The sequence below is a fragment of the Apteryx mantelli genome, chromosome 17 (genome assembly GCF_036417845.1).
Source record: "Apteryx mantelli isolate bAptMan1 chromosome 17, bAptMan1.hap1, whole genome shotgun sequence".
Taxonomy (NCBI): Eukaryota; Metazoa; Chordata; class Aves; order Apterygiformes; family Apterygidae; genus Apteryx; species Apteryx mantelli.
This window is the reverse complement of record NC_089994.1, coordinates 8,307,015-8,324,221: the sequence shown is the minus strand read 5'-3', so window position 1 is coordinate 8,324,221 and position 17,207 is coordinate 8,307,015. Positions and strand designations below refer to the sequence as shown.

Genomic DNA, 17,207 nt, shown 5'->3' with positions numbered 1-17,207 from the left:
CCAGTCCTCCCCCAAAATCAGCAGTACAGGATCAACAGCAAGTGGATGAGTCAGTCTGATAGTGGGATTTCTCCTTTAGTTTTACGAGTAGCATTTGCAGGGGCATTCGCGGTATTATTGTTAATCCCTGTTCTCCCCTTGTCTGGGCTTGCCCTGCCTCCCGCGGCTCCCTCCCGGGCCGCGGCCAGCCGCGCGCTGCCCGCCGCTGCTCCCGCGGGCCCGTCCCGTTGCCCGCCGCCTCACGCCTCTCCTCGGCGTCGCGACTCCATTTCCCAGCAGGCACCGGGCCGCCCGCTCTCGCGAGAACTGGCCGGGATCGCGCCCGGCCTTCACTCCACTCCATCACTCAGCGCGCCGGAAGTGCGCGTGCGTCACTTCCGTGGTGGCGTGTGGCGGAGCGACAGCGGCGGAGGGAAGCGCGACTGTGGCGGCGGTCGGGGCTCGCGGTGGGGATGGACGTGACCGGGCCCGAGAGCGACTGGCGCAGCACCAACTTCCGGCAGAAGCTCGTCAGCCAGATGTGAGTGGGGCTGGCGAGGCCGCGGGCGCGCTCGGCCGGTGCCGGGGGGCTGCCCTCCCCCCTGTCCCTCCGCTCCTCTGCGGGCCTCTCCCGGGCCTCCCCTTCCCGCCTCGGTCTGTCCGGTGTTTCTGCTCCTCACGGCCCTTTCGCCGCCCCGTTGCCTCCGCCCGAGTCCCCTGGTTCGGCTCAAGGCCTGGGCCGGGGGATTGGCCGGGGCCTTTTTTTGACCTCGTTTCTCCGATCCTTTTCCCTCTCTCCTTTCTCCTCCTTCTCAGGAGCACCTGCTGCCTCTCCAGCTCCATAGGCTCTGCATTAGGGCTTCTTCCTTGACTGTGTCGTTTACCTTTAGCATTGCTAAGTTTACCGTATTCTGTCCTGTGAAGATCACTGTTATTATCTTGTATCTGACATTTTTGTGGCAAGAAACAAAATAAAAAAGTTAGTGATTTAATTTTTTAATTATTCTGGATAGGGTTTTATTTCGTCAATTCTAGAGTAAGCACCATAATTGGTTTCTCTCTGATGCTGCAAAAGTTGCTAAAAAGAAATAAAGTTCAATTTGTCTCTCTGATAGTCTTCAGTCACTTTACTTGAAGTGCTTTGCTCTCTGCATGCTTTTTTTATTTCATGGAAGGCCCTTTTACCCAACATAATGTGGTTATTATACAAGTGGAAGTACTGTTTGTTACTTATAATGTTGAAATCCTTATTTATGCATGCTTGAAAAGTTTGATCTTGATTTGTTGCTTATGAGAATCAATGTTTAAAAACAAACATGAATGAAACTGCCTGTTTCATTCTGATATGTAAACAGTACACAGTTTGACTGCATGGTGGGAAAAGCTAGGCCAATAATGGCAGTAATACCAAGTTCTTGCTTTACTTACTGTGATGTTTCAGAATCAAACTGTTATGGCATTCAGGAAAGGAATACCATAGCATATGTCTGTCAAAGCTATGCAAGTGTATTTGGTGTTCAAAAGTGATGTTTTGCTTTCTAAAGTTTCTGCAAAGTCATTTGTATTGTTAGATGAGTTCCTTGCTTTTCCTTCTTCTCTTCTCCTCTCTCAAAACAAGCAAGCAAAAATGCCCTCCAACACTATATAACTTTGAGGAAATTAATACGAGTAAGGCAATACAAACCTTAATGCAATAATCTGTTTTTTGTTGTTTCTATGTATGTTCTACAAACTGTAACTGTCTTCTATGAACAATACTTAAAAAATGGTGATAAATGTTTCAGTGGAAGCATGCAGTATCAGATAAAGATTTTATTGTTCAGTAGTTTTAGTGTTTTTTTTCTTTTTTAAGGTAAAATGTCATATGAAAAGATGACAATTATTTTAAACTTTTATTTCTTGTTGTGAGAAAACAGAATTAAAATTCTCTCTGTCAGGCTCTTACCCATATACACAGATGTCCTTGTGTATGGTCTGTGAGGTTTTCATTAAAACTGTATTAACACAACTTTTTTTGCCCCCCACCAAAGTTGTGTTTTGTAAGTCAAGTTGCTTCCTTATGCACCATCCTGCTTTAGAGTGAATGTAAATGTATGAAGTGTGCTATCTTATTTAAAAAGCAAATGAACTTGTTATGGGGTTAAGTGTACAATGATTACAGCATTTTTTTTTTGAAGTGTATTAACATGTACTGCATATCTGAAATTAGCCTGGCTCAGTTTCATGTTGGAATAAAGTGAAGCTAGCCAAAACTAGGATTTATAATAGATCTGTTCAATGCAAAGTAGAAAGACTCGAGTTGCATATGTAACAAGTTCCTATTTCTTTCCATAAACTTCTAGTTTTGCCATTAGTGATGCATACGTAGTAGGTGGAGGAGGGAGATAATGAAAATAAATATCTTCTGAAGGTTTTTTCAATTTTGTAGGAAGGTTATTCCTAACAGTCAAGAAAATTCACTAGCTTATGTGCATATCTTTCAATTCATTCTGCAAATAATGATTAGAAATATTAACACTTGATCTTAAAAATTAACTTAAATGTATGGAACATTTCACATACCTCATTTTGATGGCCTTTGTTATAGCTGCTGGATACAGAAATCGTAATTTGTTGTTGTTATTTCACATTTGGGTTTCCTTTACAACTCTGAATTTAAGCGTCTTGTTGGAATAGTGGCATTATATAGATGAGCACTCTGGGGGGACTCTGTGGAACAGACATCCTAGTGAATGTGTCTGAGGCCAATGTGTATCACTTGGTTATCTTCATTTGACAGAGTACTGCACTTGGTGACCTAAACAGTTAGATCCTATGTGGGCAGTGTTTCATCCTGTTGCTAGATCCAGAAATCCAGGGAGCAGTTCAGGTTCCTCTCAGGTTATTCCAGGAGATGGAGAAGATGTAGGAGTGTGGTTGTATACTTGGGCTTGCAAGGCACCCCTTTATTCTGCTCCTTACAGGGAGCAGGCACATACTGCTGCCTCGGGACCTGTGCCTCTGGGGTTCCTCTTCTGTCTTAACTGCCTTTCCATAATATGTTTTTAAATGTTGGTATTGCCTGAAGGACAAACCTGAACTGGGCTGCATGGTGGTAAAATTGGTACATAATTGTTTACAGTTCCTACCTCATGCTACTTACAGCCTGTGTTAGAAGGAAAGCATGTTGAGTTCACAAAACTAGTTCATAAAGCAACCTGAAGTCTATATTCCAGCCTAGATTCTCTGAGACCTGAGGCAAAATCAAGCTAAGAAGGAAGGTATTTCTCCCTCCCTGAGACTATAGAAAGTTAGGGGTTTAATTTTATAAATGCTTATTTTGACACAACTATGAACTGAAGGAACTTCTGCCTTTGCAGTACCTCTTCAGTGCAACTGTTTGGGTCACCATGTGGTGAACCTGATGTAGAAATTTTTCAAAGTTAAAAATAACTTGGGAAAAGTGGTTATTTTTAATCAGCACTGTTTTTCAGTACTGCTGCCTGCACAGCCACATGAATGGTTATACTGGCATAATTTGGAGGGAGAGGCTTCTTAGTCACTGCTGCTGGAGAAAAGGCTTGTTAGGCTGTGAGGGGATGATTCTCCTTGCGCAGTGAGAAGGTGGTTTTTCATGACTTTGCAGGATTGGAAAGGAAGTCAGTGCTATGACAAGGCCTTGCGAGAGTGGGTTTGACCCCTGCTTTCCCCTCTGTAGCTGAAGGCAGTTTTCTGTGGCACTGAGGCGGATGCTAGGTTATTGGGAACTGGAATGCCCTTTAGGTCATGATGTGTTCTGTCAAGCAAATATGAATGAAGTAACATGGGATGACTCCTTTTTGGGTCTCCCGCTGGTCTGTATTGTCAGTATCTAACCACATGAGTATTCTTCCAGTGAGGGTTGTCAGTGATGAAAATGTGTTATACCTCATCTGTACGTAACAAAAATGTGTGGGGCAGTGTCATACGCCAAAATAAGTGATTAAAATTTAGCTTATTCAGTGGTGTTTATTTGGAGATTTTTAATCCTTCTAGGTAGATGTGGCTCAGTTCACCTGAACACTTTTTTTTTTTTTCGTCATGGCAGAAAAATTTGTTGAACTGAGTGTTGTAGTGATCAGGCATCCTGTTTCATAAGGTAGCGTTTGGTGATGAAGCTTGGGTTTGGCTTAATGTATTGCTGGTCCTGCAACTCATTGCCCTTTGCTTGGAACAACTGATTCATGCAATCATGGTGTGAATTGTTTGGAGAGCTGGTGTAGCTTTGAAGAACAATATATTTTGCAAGTTTTTCAACCAGATCAGTTGGCCTGAGTGAGAAGTGGCACATTGTTGGGCTAGAAACAAGCTTCTTAGGAATGGAGGGGGAATTCCTGAAGCCGATATTGCCGTTAAGTGCTTCATCTCATGAAACTGCAACCTTGAGTGTTCTGCATCAACTGCAAAGGCAGAGCTTCAGCGTGTATCTTCTGATGCATTCAGTAAGTGCTTATGAGGCAGGTGAAGGTTGAATTGTCAGGTATCATCTACTTTTCAAAGTTTTGGTGAATGTGGTGTTCTGGAAGGATGTGATACAATACTCTGTATCCTTAACTATATGCTAAAGCTGTAGTATTTATTAGTGAATTTCCCAGTCTTTTAACACAGATATTTTTTTGGTTGCAGATGGGATACGGTTGTAGACAAATGAACCTGTGTATTTCCCCTCCAGCCCTTCTTCCCCCCCCCGCCCCCCCCCAGTTATTGGAATACCAACAGTTATGATATGAAGTACCTTGAGTGTCATTACTAGTAATGCAGATGTGATCTGAAATAGAAGATTAAGGGTAGCTATTTTTCATGTTCTATAACTTCAAAAGGAAATGGTAGGTACATATAAGAGCAAATAATTTCTCTTTTTATGTCCCCCCCCCCCCAAGTTCCTGATACCATATTTATCACTGTCTCTGTGACTTCCTTTACTTGCCTGTGCATACTCTTTTCCTTATCTCTCTGTGTTCTCAGTTCTTGCTGCCTTCAGAATGAGAGGCATTATCATTGTAATGTGCAGCTGTGGCCTTAGAGAGGATTCAGAGAGTAGTGTGGATTTAGTGGCAGCCTTTCTGAAAGGAAAAGTATGGAAATAAGGGAGGCATCAGCAAAAAAATGGATGTAGTTTCCTCCTCTGCAGTAGAGTTTCTTTGTGAGCAGCTCACTTCAAGGCTTGTTTGCACAGGAAGGAATAGTTATTCTGCTTTAGGTTCCCATCCAACTTCATTTTAAATAATCTTCATGTATAAACAGCTTTTTCAGTGTCTGTCTGGCCACATGAGCAACTTACTGTGAGGGAGACTTGCATCAGGTTAGCTATGCTCTGCTGTCTGCTTCTCTGCAAGCTACAGTAGGTTAGCTACACGCTACTAGACTGCTTCTTTAAAGGTAAGGATGTGAACTGTGGCAGCCTAAGCCCCCGTATGTCGAGATTGTTGCACTTGCTCTTCTCACTTGTGTGACTCAGTGACTGAGTTCAGGAAGCTAAACCAGCTCGCTGCTCATTTAAACGCTGGTCCTGCTGCAAGGGATGTATGTGGTAGGAATTCAGGGGAGGAAAAGGGTGGTCCTGTTTCAGATTGACTGAAACTTTCAGGGATCCATTTAGTGCAGGCTAGATGCTTATGCAACAACAGTTACTGAGATATAAGTGATGAGATGTTAATTACAAGGTAAAAGTATTTCCTGGTAACTTGTTCATGGAACTTAAACTGCAGCTACTGGGCTGCATTAAAACACAACGAGTTTTGCAGCAAAATGAGATGCTTCTGAGAACGAGACTGCCCTGAGGATTTGAATAGGGCTGTTCTCCCGACTGAACTCTTGTTTCGGGCAGGATGTATTCATCTCTGTGCATATTTCATAGTGGAATTACTTGTTACTTTTTGATGTACTGAAAATGCCCCTTCTCTCCCCTTCGTGTCCTTAGCAGTATGCTTTTGGGCCATGTTCTTTTTTTTTTGTTCTCACACGTTTAGTTTCCCATCCAGAAGGCAGAACTAGATCCATTTTACAAGAGGCGTGATGGAGAAAGGACAGTACGCCCCTATTATTCTGGCTGGTAAATGAGAAAGAAGAGTAAGGGAATTGAAAGCTTTGTTTTTTCTTTTTTTCTTAACTTCCCATCATCAGGGCCTTCCTTTCATCCTGCTGCTTTACCTGCTGCTTTCATATTGTTTGTTCTCTTCCTTCCCTTCACACCCATATGCATCTCCCCTTCTCTGTCCTGAACAATGCTCCTGCATTCTCAGGTCGCTGGTCAAACCTCTGTGGCTTTGTGCAATCAGTGGTGGTTTTTTTATTTTTTATTCTTCTACCTTATGTTCAGAGGATTCTTTCCTGAAACATGTGACACTAGGCAGGCTCAGGCCCGTTGTTCACAGAATATGGATTACATTAATCCTGTCATTCAACTTTCCTCAAATGAGCAGGTCCTGGCATTTGGTCAAAATAATTCTTCAGACAGCAAAGTAATGGCTTGCCTAGCAGTAATTCTTGAGTATCTGCAGAGAATGTTTGTGTTGCCTTTTAGAAATGAGTTGGGTTCTTAGTTATTTGAAGAAATTTTTAAAGGGCAACAGTGGTAAGTAATGTATGAGTTTTTTAGTTTATATATGGATCTGTCAAAAAGAAAGGGGTAAAAAGCTGTTATACAGACCTTTTTAACTACAGAAAGGGTTTTCCTCAATTGATCTTCATCCTTATTTGTTCTTTTATTTTTCAGTGATGAAGCTATGAGGAAGGCTGGTGTTGCCCACAATAAATCCAGCAAAGATATGGAGAGTCACGTTTTTATGAAGGCCAAAACAAGGGTAAAGCATCTCTCTGTATTTCCACAAGTTACTGCGATGACAAAAGAAGTTAGGAACAGCCCACAGAAACAGCAAACCCAATGCACATCGTTAACTATCAGTCTTTGCTTAGAGTACCTAGTTATGCAAGATTTTGGATTAAGTGTGATCCTTTTCTCCCTTAGGGTAAGTGGAAGTGTTTTGCATCCCATATGGGCAGTATCAAGATAGGAAGCAGGACTTCAGGCCAAGACAGCTTGGCTGACATTGTAGCATTTAATGTGTATATGGGACCATGCTTAATTAAGCCTTATCTAAAGACTGGCATGTAGTAAACTGTACAGAATTTCCTTTATCTACAGTGTAGCACTATTCTGTGTGACCAGCATGGTGATTGGGAGAGACTAAGATATCAACAGAAAGGCTGTCTTAGGAGTAAGACCAAGGGAAGTGTTGAGGTCTCTGTGGAAGTCTGGTTATCATTTTGTACAATTCTAGACCCTACCCAGATGTAAACCTCTTTCTTGGAGCTCTCTTATAAGAAATTGGATACTATTGCTGCCTCCAAACAAGCCATCTTTCTCTGAGATAAGTTTTATCTTGGTGAGAGTTTTATGATGTTTCTGTCAGAAATTTATGCCTACTGATGGCATCCTCATTGGCTGAGTTAGAAGTTTCATGTGCAGGTATAATCTCTCAGCCTTTTGGCACTTTGTTATGCATTGTGAGGCATGCTAATAAAATGATACAAAGAATACTTGTCCTTTCATTTCTAGCACTTCTGCCAGGTAAATTGGACAATTTTATTCTTTAGAGATGTTGACTTACTCATTTTTGTAATACTAACTTAGCTTAAAAAAAGTTCTTGCCATATGAATGTGACTTAGTTCAATGCCAGATTAAAATAAGTCAGTGTACTAAATAAGAAGGTTCAGTCCTTAAGCAAAAGGAACTAGAATGGGTAAAAAATGAAAAATTGATGTATTCTTCTGTAATTGGATACACATATTGTAGTCCTATTAGTATGACTGTCACAGAGGTTGCCTGTTCTTTGCTATGAATTTGTGACCTCTTGCCATTCTTGTACTATCAAGCACAACAACTTTCTAGTGAAAATATTCCCCCTTAGTACATGGACAGAGTGTTCTTTGCAAGTGAACTGCTTTGAAGAGCTCACTGGCCCTGTAAAGGAAAATCTGTTCTGTTGAAGAGGAGCAAGAACACGGAAGGACCAGAAAGGCATGGTTGTTTTGTTTCCCATGTTAAAATACTCATTTTCACCTTTAGGAGGAATATCTTTCTCTTGTGGCCAGACTTATTATCCATTTTCGAGATATTCGTAAGTAATTGTTTTTTTCTTTTTTTTTTTTCTCGGTAACAGGATTGCTCATAAGGAAAAAAAAAACACACGTAAATTTTAGCATTTGTACCTGTGGTCCTGCCTGTGACTGTTCATGCGTTGCTTTAACAATTTCCTAAATATTGTTTCTTTTGTAATGTATGTCTATAAGTGAAGTCTTTGAGAAATTATTTGAATTTACTACTCTTTCACCTTATCAGGTTTTTTTTCCTGCATCTTTCCTTTCTTTTCATTGTTTATATAGCATTTTGGTTACCAGATCAGTTTAGCTTAATGTGTTTTGTTCTGCATGCTCAGCCCTGAAGCTATATCTGATAATAAAGATGAAAATATTTTTCTACTATGATGCTTGTTATAGCTATGATAGAGCTGTCTGGGACAGTGGGTCTGGTAAACTGTGTAGAGATGGGTAGAACTACGGCAGATAGTGATTATTTATACTGTGAATATATTCTTGTGGAGGGTGTGTCTAAAGTGCCAAATTTGCTTGTGACAAGATGAACAAAATCAATTTTTCTGTTCTCCTTCTGCAGACAATAAGAAATCTCAGGCTTCAGTCAGTGGTAAGAGCTTTTTTTTTTTCCACCTTTTTTTTTTCCTTTCCCCTTCTCTCTCTCTCTCTCTCTCTCTCTCTCTCTCTCCTTCCCTCCCTTCCCCTCTTTGCCCCCCCACCCCCCAATAGAACAACTCAGAAACCAGGGCCATTTTGTGTTAAGGCTGTGGGTTTCCCAGCTGGAATACTAAATGCTGTTGGAGAAAAGGAAAGGTAGTGTGATGGTCTCATGAATTGCTCAGTGGTGGGGGTGACAGGCCTGGGCTGTGTTTTGGGTGTGACACAGGATACTTGTTTGTTTCCCTGTTTGTTTACTCACAGCAAAGAACAAGAGTGGCTGAAAACAATCTCCTGCTCGGCAGTCCCATTTCTCCTAGCCATCTTTGGGTTCCTCAGTGTTTTGCATTAGAAATTAACTTTGTTTTTTGTGGGGTATATGCACTCTGTCATTTGGCTAAGGTTAGATCTGCATTGTCTTCTGCCTCTGTGATAATTTTTACATCATTATATATTAGGAACGTAATATAGTCTGCCACTTTTATCCCTCTATAGGTTAAGTGTGAAGTGCCTAGGATTGATTAGCATCCAGCCTAGACCGTTAGAAATTATTTGACAAATATCCTGAAGGAAGGGGGGGGGGGTTGTGTTCTATACATCATGAATAAAACAAATACTGTTTCTACACACCATGCTGTGTTTTGCCCTTCTGAATTCCTGTTCCGTCTTCGACTTCACTTTTGTGTATGCCCAGGACTCAGGTTGTGACTCTCCTGACTAAAAGATACTGAATTTATTTACTGCATGCAAATGTGATGTTATGGCTAGGGGAGCTGTATTGCAAGGTCAAGGTACTTCCTCTGGTCTGAGCGTTGCTTCTCCATGTTGACCTCGGGAGGAAGAGGTCAAACTGGATCTACAGCGGGACTCTATTCTTGTTTTTTGAGGTTACAAGCTTGTATATCCTTAAAGAGTTTTGTTGGTGTCCTGTTTTGTCTTGTATATATATCCAGAGATGCCTAATGAATTCCTTTTGTCTAATATATTTAGAATTTATTTGAAATTTTGCAAAACTGAAGCACTTTAAATAATCTCTACTCTTTTTACAGAGAGGGAAAGATCTGCCAGAAGCTTCTTGTGGTCTCACTGGCAAAGCAGTGAGTTTTAGATACTCAGGGGTTGGATCTAGTCATGGTCTGAATCTAGTAGGTCAGAGAGTGGATGCCAGAGAATGGAGAATTTTGGGGAGGCAATTGCATGTCTGGCTACATATTAGTAACTCTGCTATTTTCTCTGTAGATCCTATGAATGCCCTGCAAAATCTAACTGGGGGTCCCCCAGCAGGGGCACCTGGAATGGGCATGGCTTCGCGAGCTCAGGGAGCACCAATGAGTGGGATGAGTGGCCTTGGCCCAATGGGACAACAGATGAGTCTCCCTGGGCAGCAGCAGCCTCCTGGAGCCTCTGGGATGGCCCCTCATGGGATGCCTGGTGTCTCTACAGCTACTCAGCAGAGTAAGTATTCATTTAGCCACTTCAGCCACTGAAATTGTTAGATTAGCCTTTCAGTACGTTGCTCTGTTTAATACTTCTGGCCTAATCACCTGGGAGAAGCACAGGGAGGAGAACCAATTTCAAATACTTCTACCTCATGGGATAAACGTTTTCCTTTGTATAGTGAGGAACGAACTAGCTGTTGTATGAGCAAATGCCTCCTCCATCCTCCCAGATGTCAATTTTAGGACTTTGCTGCTTCTGTGGAGCCCACCTATGTTTACTATGGCTGTTGTGTTTCCTGCTGGTGGCTTCTGTGAATATGTTGTCTCTAGGAGCTTCTCTTTCTCACAGATTTTCATGGAGACTAAGGTGTGTTCTCATTGTTGGCTCTTCAAGTGGTCACTAAGCGACACTGTTTCTTCCTGCACTTTTTTGCACTCTGTACTTAGGTTGCTGCCTCAATATAGGCAGTGAGGTGTAGAGGGAGGTAGCTGGAGGTGCCATTAGTTTTGCTGTCAGTCTTCCACTTGAGGATGCAAAAGTATATGGTGTTAACCAAGAACATTCATGTACTTTAAAGATTATCTTAAATTAGTGTGGAGTTATACTGGGTAGTGTCTCTCATCATGTTTTGGGTTTCATTTTGTAAGTATATTCTACCTCCTTTTTAGCCCAACTTCAGCTTCAGCAGATAGCTCAGCAGCAACAGCAGCAGCAGCAGCAATTCCAGCAGCAGCAGGTGGCTTTGCAGCAGCAGCAGTTCCAGGCCCAGCAATCAGCCATGCAACAACAGTTTCAGGTCCAGCAGCAGCAGGCAGCAGCAGCTGCAGCAGCCCAGCAACAGCAGCAGCAACAGCAGCAGTTGCAAGCTGTCCAGCAGCAGCAACAGCACATGCTGAAACTGCAGATGCAGCAGCAGCAAAACCAGCAGCAGGTAATGGCAAACAAAACAATCACAACGGCAGCTGAGGTGGTCTGTGGTCAGTTACTTGTCCAGTGACGCTGTTCTGTCTGGAGCTTTGGCTTGCATGGCAGTACTGAATATTAGCTCTGTCTGTTATTAACACACTTCTGTTTTGGGGCAGGGTTTCAGTTTAGACTGGCAATTTAATTGACAACAGTGTATTGCATCCTAGAGGAAGGGCTTATTGGTCTAAACATTTGATCACTTGCTTCTGTCATAGCAACAGAGAATTAAAACCTTTCTTTTTATAAACATAGGACAGAGTTCCATTACAATACTTCCGTTACTCTAGAAATAGTGGCTGTTTTGTCACTGTGTGAATTACTTATTGCCACTTTAAAAAATATGTGCCAAGAACATAATATATGCATCATCCTTAGGCACAAAAGCAGAAGGAGGATCTTCAGTTATGTTCTTGTGCAGTTCTGGTAAATGGTGGTGCTGATGCTAGCTGGTTGTATTTGAAGAAGTGATTTTGAGCCCATTTGTAGGGGAGAAGCTGATGGACTTCATCTTTGCCTTTGAAAACTGTTTTAGTAGTGAGACAGGTTTCTCACAGTGAGAGTGATACTACAGGATATGCACTTTGTAGAAGTGATATATCTGAAGAGTGAGTGTTTAAAAAATTTGAGCTTTCAACTTGGGCTTGAATGTTCATCCTGATGCATTAGCATTCTGTTTGCTCTTGGCCTACTCTGTAAAAATAAGGCTGCTATAGCATTGCTGGAAGCTTTAGCATCCTCGCTTTTCCTGCTTTTCAGATGCAGCAACAGCAACAGCAGCAACAGCAACTCCAGCGAATTGCCCAAATGCAGCAGCTGCAGGCAGCGCAGGCTATGCAGGCACAACAGCAGCAGCAACAGCAGCAGCAGCAGCAGCAACAGCAACAAATACCACAGCAACAGATACAGCAGCAGCCACCTCAACAAGTAATGCAACAGCAGATGCAACAGATGCAGCAGCAACAGCAGCAGCAGCAGCAACAACAGGTTGCTCAGGCACAACAGTCTCAGCTTCCACCACAGTCCCAGCCTCAACCCCAGCCCATGGTGTCTCAGGCGCAGGCAATCTCAGGACAAATTCCTAGTCAGGTTATGCCTGTCACTCTCACGCCACAACAATTAAAAGCAATGCAGGTAAGGGCTAGTGGCCAGCTGATTGTTGGCTCGTTATGATCCTTTAGAGAAACAGAAATTTTCTTGACCCTTTGCTAATAATGGAGTAGGAAATACCATAGCTTACTAAAAGATCTGTAGTTAGCCTGTTATGAGTATGGTGACATTAAAAGTTTATTTCTGGGCCTGCCAGCACAGAACAGTTCCATATCCACAAAGACTAGGAATTCTGGAAATCTGTGATTTTTAAAAAAATATTTCTTGGCTTATTCTTGGATGGACAAGGAGGCAAGAATGCATGCTGGTAAAAATCACTTCTCCACGATGAATGCTGTTTTAGAGCATTAGCAAGTGCTTTGGAGGGCCTAGTGCATGTGACTGGAGCCAGCGGTGGCTCTCTAGCACACCGGCTTTGCTTTTGCTGCCATGTGCAGTGGTTTTAGCCAAAGTTAAGACACTGGTAGTCCCTGCCTGGAAGAGTATGTGGACAAGGTGATAGTTTTACTCTGCTGAATCTTTTATTACTTCATTTTTAGAAGTTGGGATTGTGCTGTTAATGGTGCAGCTTTTCTAACTGTTGCATTATGGGCAGTTTCTGTGGGCTCAGTGAGTGCTGTGTGCTATTGAGCAAAATCTCAGTCACAATTCAGAGACCTGTTTTTCTCTGGACCTTGCTGGGGGTGTGGGAGTGGAGGGCCAGCCCCACTTGGGAAATTCTTGACCCCACATGGAAGAGTTTATTTACTGACTTTGTGCTCCTTCCAGCTAGTCTAGGAGTAGTTTAGATATTATGTGCATCCCTCTGACAGTCTAAATGAAACGTATAAAAAGTTTGAAATGCTGGTCACTGGTAGGTGCTTCATATTGTGCTTGGGGGAAGTCAGTATGTATGTGGTTAACTATGTTTGCCAGAAAGTTGAAATGTCTAATATTCTCATAAGAAGATCTGATAGTACGGGGAAGAAGTTGCAAGAAAGAGTCAGATATTGGGGGCACAGTTTCGGGGAAGACTGTTCCAAACCTTAGAAACCTGGGCACTTGAGTTCATAAAGTTAAAAATTCTCCTAGAATATGTATGTGAGGCTGATCTTAAGTCTTGTCTCCAAAACATGCTTGTGCGCTTTTTTTAAGCATGTGGTTAATTTAATGAAACAGAAGGGTCATTCTGTAATCAGTTACAGATGTTTACTTTTCTTTCTTTTCATACTCAAGGTAAGAGCTCAGCTGGTCCAGCAGCAGCAGGCAGCAGCAGTGCAAGCAGCTCAGGCCCAAGCTGCTCAGATGGGAGCTGCAGGACAGGTAAGGGCCCTGGAGCCAGTATCACTAGTGCAGGCCTGTAGCAAGTGCATGCTGAAGATGAGCATGGAGATGGGTTTCTGGTGGCTTTCTGATGAGGGGTCTGACACTGGTCATCCCCTTTATAAAGGGGATATGGGTTTTATGCTGTTTCTCCTTTGCCTGGAGTCAGAGGCAGGATTTCATTGACAACCTCTCTGTGCATGTTCTCTGTCCTGATTAGGTAAGATTGTTGCCCATAGTGGCATAGGAGTGCGCATCAATAAGACGGCCTACTGTGGTCATGCTACAAGTTTGACTGCTGGTTTCTGGAGTGTATCACCTCTAGTCTTGTTATACTTTCTTAGACGACTGTTTTGTCGTGTGAACTGAATTCTGTACTGTGAATCTTTGCCTACCAGTCTTAACTCACATTTGGTCTACCTTCCATCTCCATGTATCAAGCACAAAAAGTAGTATAGATAATGAAATCTCTCCATGCTTCCCTTTCATTCCTTTCATCTTTCATTCCTTTTCTTTTTCTGAGTGAACTGGGCCGTAGATATAAATTGCCCTTGTTGTGAATGTGAATTGTTAAGAGAAAAATGGCATGTATCGCAAGTGCAGAGTTACATTAAAAAAAAAAAAAAAAAGTGCTGGATGAAAGTGCTGTCAAACACAGTTTTCTTTACTTGCAATACACTTGTAGCCCCAGTGATCGTTCTTTGATGCATGTCTATTATGAAGGAGATGTGGGGAAAAATTGGGAATTGCTTGACCTGAATCCCTCATCCTGTTTTCCACAAGAATATGAAAGTCTTTGGTTTACCTCTGTAGTGTTTCATGTTGACACATTTTACAGACATGGGTAAGTACAATTATTACCACTTTGTAGAGGAAGAGGCTGAGGCAGAGAGATGAAATGAGGTTGACTAGGATTAATGCAAAGTTGTGTCTGTATTCCCAGACACTCCACATATTGCACCATTTTCCCCTCAGCAGAAAAGTAATAGTCTAGATTCAATAAGACCCTTTGTTATTGGTCAAATCAAAGGGTCTTATTGAATGAGGGTGAGTGATAACAACTGGTTCCCAGACTTATATCAGGAATAGTGTCATGTACCCTCTCAACCTCATATAGCCCGCGATCTTGCTGGTGGCTGAATTCTCTTTCTGTATTGGTCCTTTTGCTTGTGTTGACATAACACAGGATGCTAAAGCTGAGCAGTGGTAAGTAGAGTTTATACGGTACTGGCAGCAATGTAGAATTCATTTACTACAGTTGAAATGTGAATTAAAACTTTATTTCATGAATAATTTCCATTTGGGACCTGCAGGGACTTAGGCTGACTAAAAGGAGACTGATTTTTTTTTTTTCCCCCTGTTTTTTTTGTTTGTTTGTTTTACTAACTTAATGTTGCATTTTCCAACTCCTAAGCAGATGGATTGTGCTTATGTACAGGCAACTTAATTCTTGTCCCGCTTAGTGAATTCATACGCCAGTGGCTTAATACCACAGCGCATTTGAAAAGTTTCTGGTGATAATATGGTTGGTTGTCACCTGGTTTTGCATTGCAGCTTTGTTAAGCCGTGTGTACTAAACTCAGGGATTGCTCATTATCTATCATAGATGGAGTTTTCTAAACTCCCTAGATAGGCTTACTCCATTTTTGTCCATGCTGTTACAGTACAAGTCTACTAAAATTCACTTAATGCTGCTAAGTCCTATAATTAAACTGTTTTCTTGTACTTTGTATAACAATTTTCTGTTTAGTTTTAAGATCGTAGCTCTGTAGAATATTATAATGCAGCTTTGGTCTTGAGAGCATGGTTGGATTGTTTTTGATTTTTATAAGTTTCTTTTGATACTAGATTCTGTTCCTGTCTTTAGTCTATTTTCTGCTGTCACTAGAATTAATAAATCTATCTTGATTTCCTCATTTGGTCCTGGGAAACTTTTATTTTAAACAAACCCTATCCTAATATTTGCTTGTTACAGTTAAGCTTGGTCTCTCTGGGCTTTCAAACTGGGAATTTGCATTGATATGCCTGCATTTTTCCTTTTCCATCAAGCTTCTGTTCAGCATTTCTAGGTAAAACCAAAATCAATCCCAAGTTCAAACATGGATCTGTGTGAGTTTGAAGTTCTTCTCTGAAGCTGTCATAATGACACTGTTCAGGTGAATGTTATGCTGCTTCGGTATCTACTCCTTAGGGCGTATAACTCACAAGTGAAGCAGGTAAATAAGCTAAGCAGTGTCCTAGTGACCGTAGAGTGCTACAGAAGTGCTTGGAGCACCAAGAGAAAACCTGTAATCAACTGGATTTAAGTATGAACAAAGCTTAAATCACTATTCTGCTGCAGCTTGTTCAGGTGCACGTAATATAGATTAGCTATTGCTCTTTGAAAATCAGACCTGGCCTGCCTTTAATGGAGTGGTGGTGGCGGCGCAGTGCGTATTTTTCTACTGGAAGCTCCATATTTAAGGAATTCTGAATCCTTGGATTTTATATGGAACAAAATTACGGGTTCACAGTTCTGGTTATTATATTCCAGTTCATCGTTTTTATTAAATAATGGGTTTTATATCTTACAGTGAAGGAAGACTTTCTCTTCCTCTGCTTGCTCTCTGTTCTTTGGGTAAAATTCTCGTTTCTATAAATTGATTTATCTCAATTTCAGCTGTGGAGAAGGATTTACCTTCAGTTTAAGTTCTTTTTCAAAAGTCTATGAACACTTCTGGCTGACTCCCAGTTCTAGATTATCTGACAAGAACAACTCTTTTATAGACACGTTCCTTCGCATAAAACGGATGCAATCTTTGGAACCCTCTTTCCTTTTTTAAAGGGTCACAGGTTTTGTAAGTGTGAACACTAACTTTTGAACAGCTGGAAGAATGGAGGAAAAATAGATTCCTTTTGCTCAGAGAGTAGAACTGGTGTCACATATATATATATACACATTTCCTTTCCAAAGCACAGTTATTTCAAAATACAAAACCAAAACCGTGTGTGCATGCACACGTGACCAACCACAATACAACAAACAGCTGAAAGCCTTTGAATCGGAGTTTGTCCTGTTGGTGTTCCATGGTTTGCCAGACACTTAAAATGTGAATACTCTTCCAACTTCCTTAACCTCAGAGAAAATAATCTAAATCTGCACACTTGGTGGTGTGGCATGAGAAATGGGACCAAGATGGGACACGTGGGTCACCATAACATCCCTGGGTTTTCACGCACTCCAAAGATCCATGTGCATTCACGAGGGTCTGTGATGGGGTGATTGTACCTGGAAGGATGTTTTTGCCAACAATTTCCTTTTTTTTGTTAGGGTTGTGTTGCTTCACCAGCTCTCATGTTGACACTGTAGCTCTTCACTGCACTTTGTAGCATACACCTGTGCTTTGTGCCAGTGCTGGGTTGTTGCGTTTGCCTGTGGTGGCTGTTGCATGCTGTGTGTGTACATGTGCATGTGTGTGTGATGTCTGAAGCTCTCATTTGTTTCCCTTTTGAAATCCTGTCTCTGACCATCCCTCTCTGCCTGGATGGAAAGGGACTGCATCGCTCTGATGTTGTGAACTAACAGCTGTGCTGAATTTGACACTATTTTCTTTATCAGTTATTGCTTTTCTTTTCAGTCTTGCTATGTTGTATTTAATTTTAT

The 17,207-nt window shown here is 41.7% G+C and overlaps 1 protein-coding gene across 4 annotated transcripts in view; it reads left to right on the top strand.

Annotated features, from left to right (window-relative positions):
• The first annotated feature begins 316 nt into the window (after positions 1 to 316).
• Positions 317 to 17,207, top strand: part of MED15 (mediator complex subunit 15) — a 31,429-nt gene continuing 14,538 nt past the window's right edge. For 2 of the 4 annotated variants that reach the window (XM_067307163.1, XM_067307160.1), the window contains exons 1-8: positions 319 to 520; positions 6,713 to 6,800; positions 8,067 to 8,118; positions 8,673 to 8,702; positions 9,989 to 10,204; positions 10,858 to 11,120; positions 11,912 to 12,286; positions 13,478 to 13,564. In XM_067307163.1, coding sequence (XP_067163264.1) covers positions 453 to 520; positions 6,713 to 6,800; positions 8,067 to 8,118; positions 8,673 to 8,702; positions 9,989 to 10,204; positions 10,858 to 11,120; positions 11,912 to 12,286; positions 13,478 to 13,564 — 1,179 coding nt within the window. In that variant the 5' untranslated portion in view covers positions 319 to 452. Of the gene's footprint in view, positions 521 to 6,712; positions 6,801 to 6,908; positions 6,966 to 8,066; positions 8,119 to 8,672; positions 8,703 to 9,988; positions 10,205 to 10,857; positions 11,121 to 11,911; positions 12,287 to 13,477; positions 13,565 to 17,207 lie in introns of those variants that run through there. The other 2 variants (XM_067307161.1, XM_067307162.1) reach the window with 2 other exon arrangements.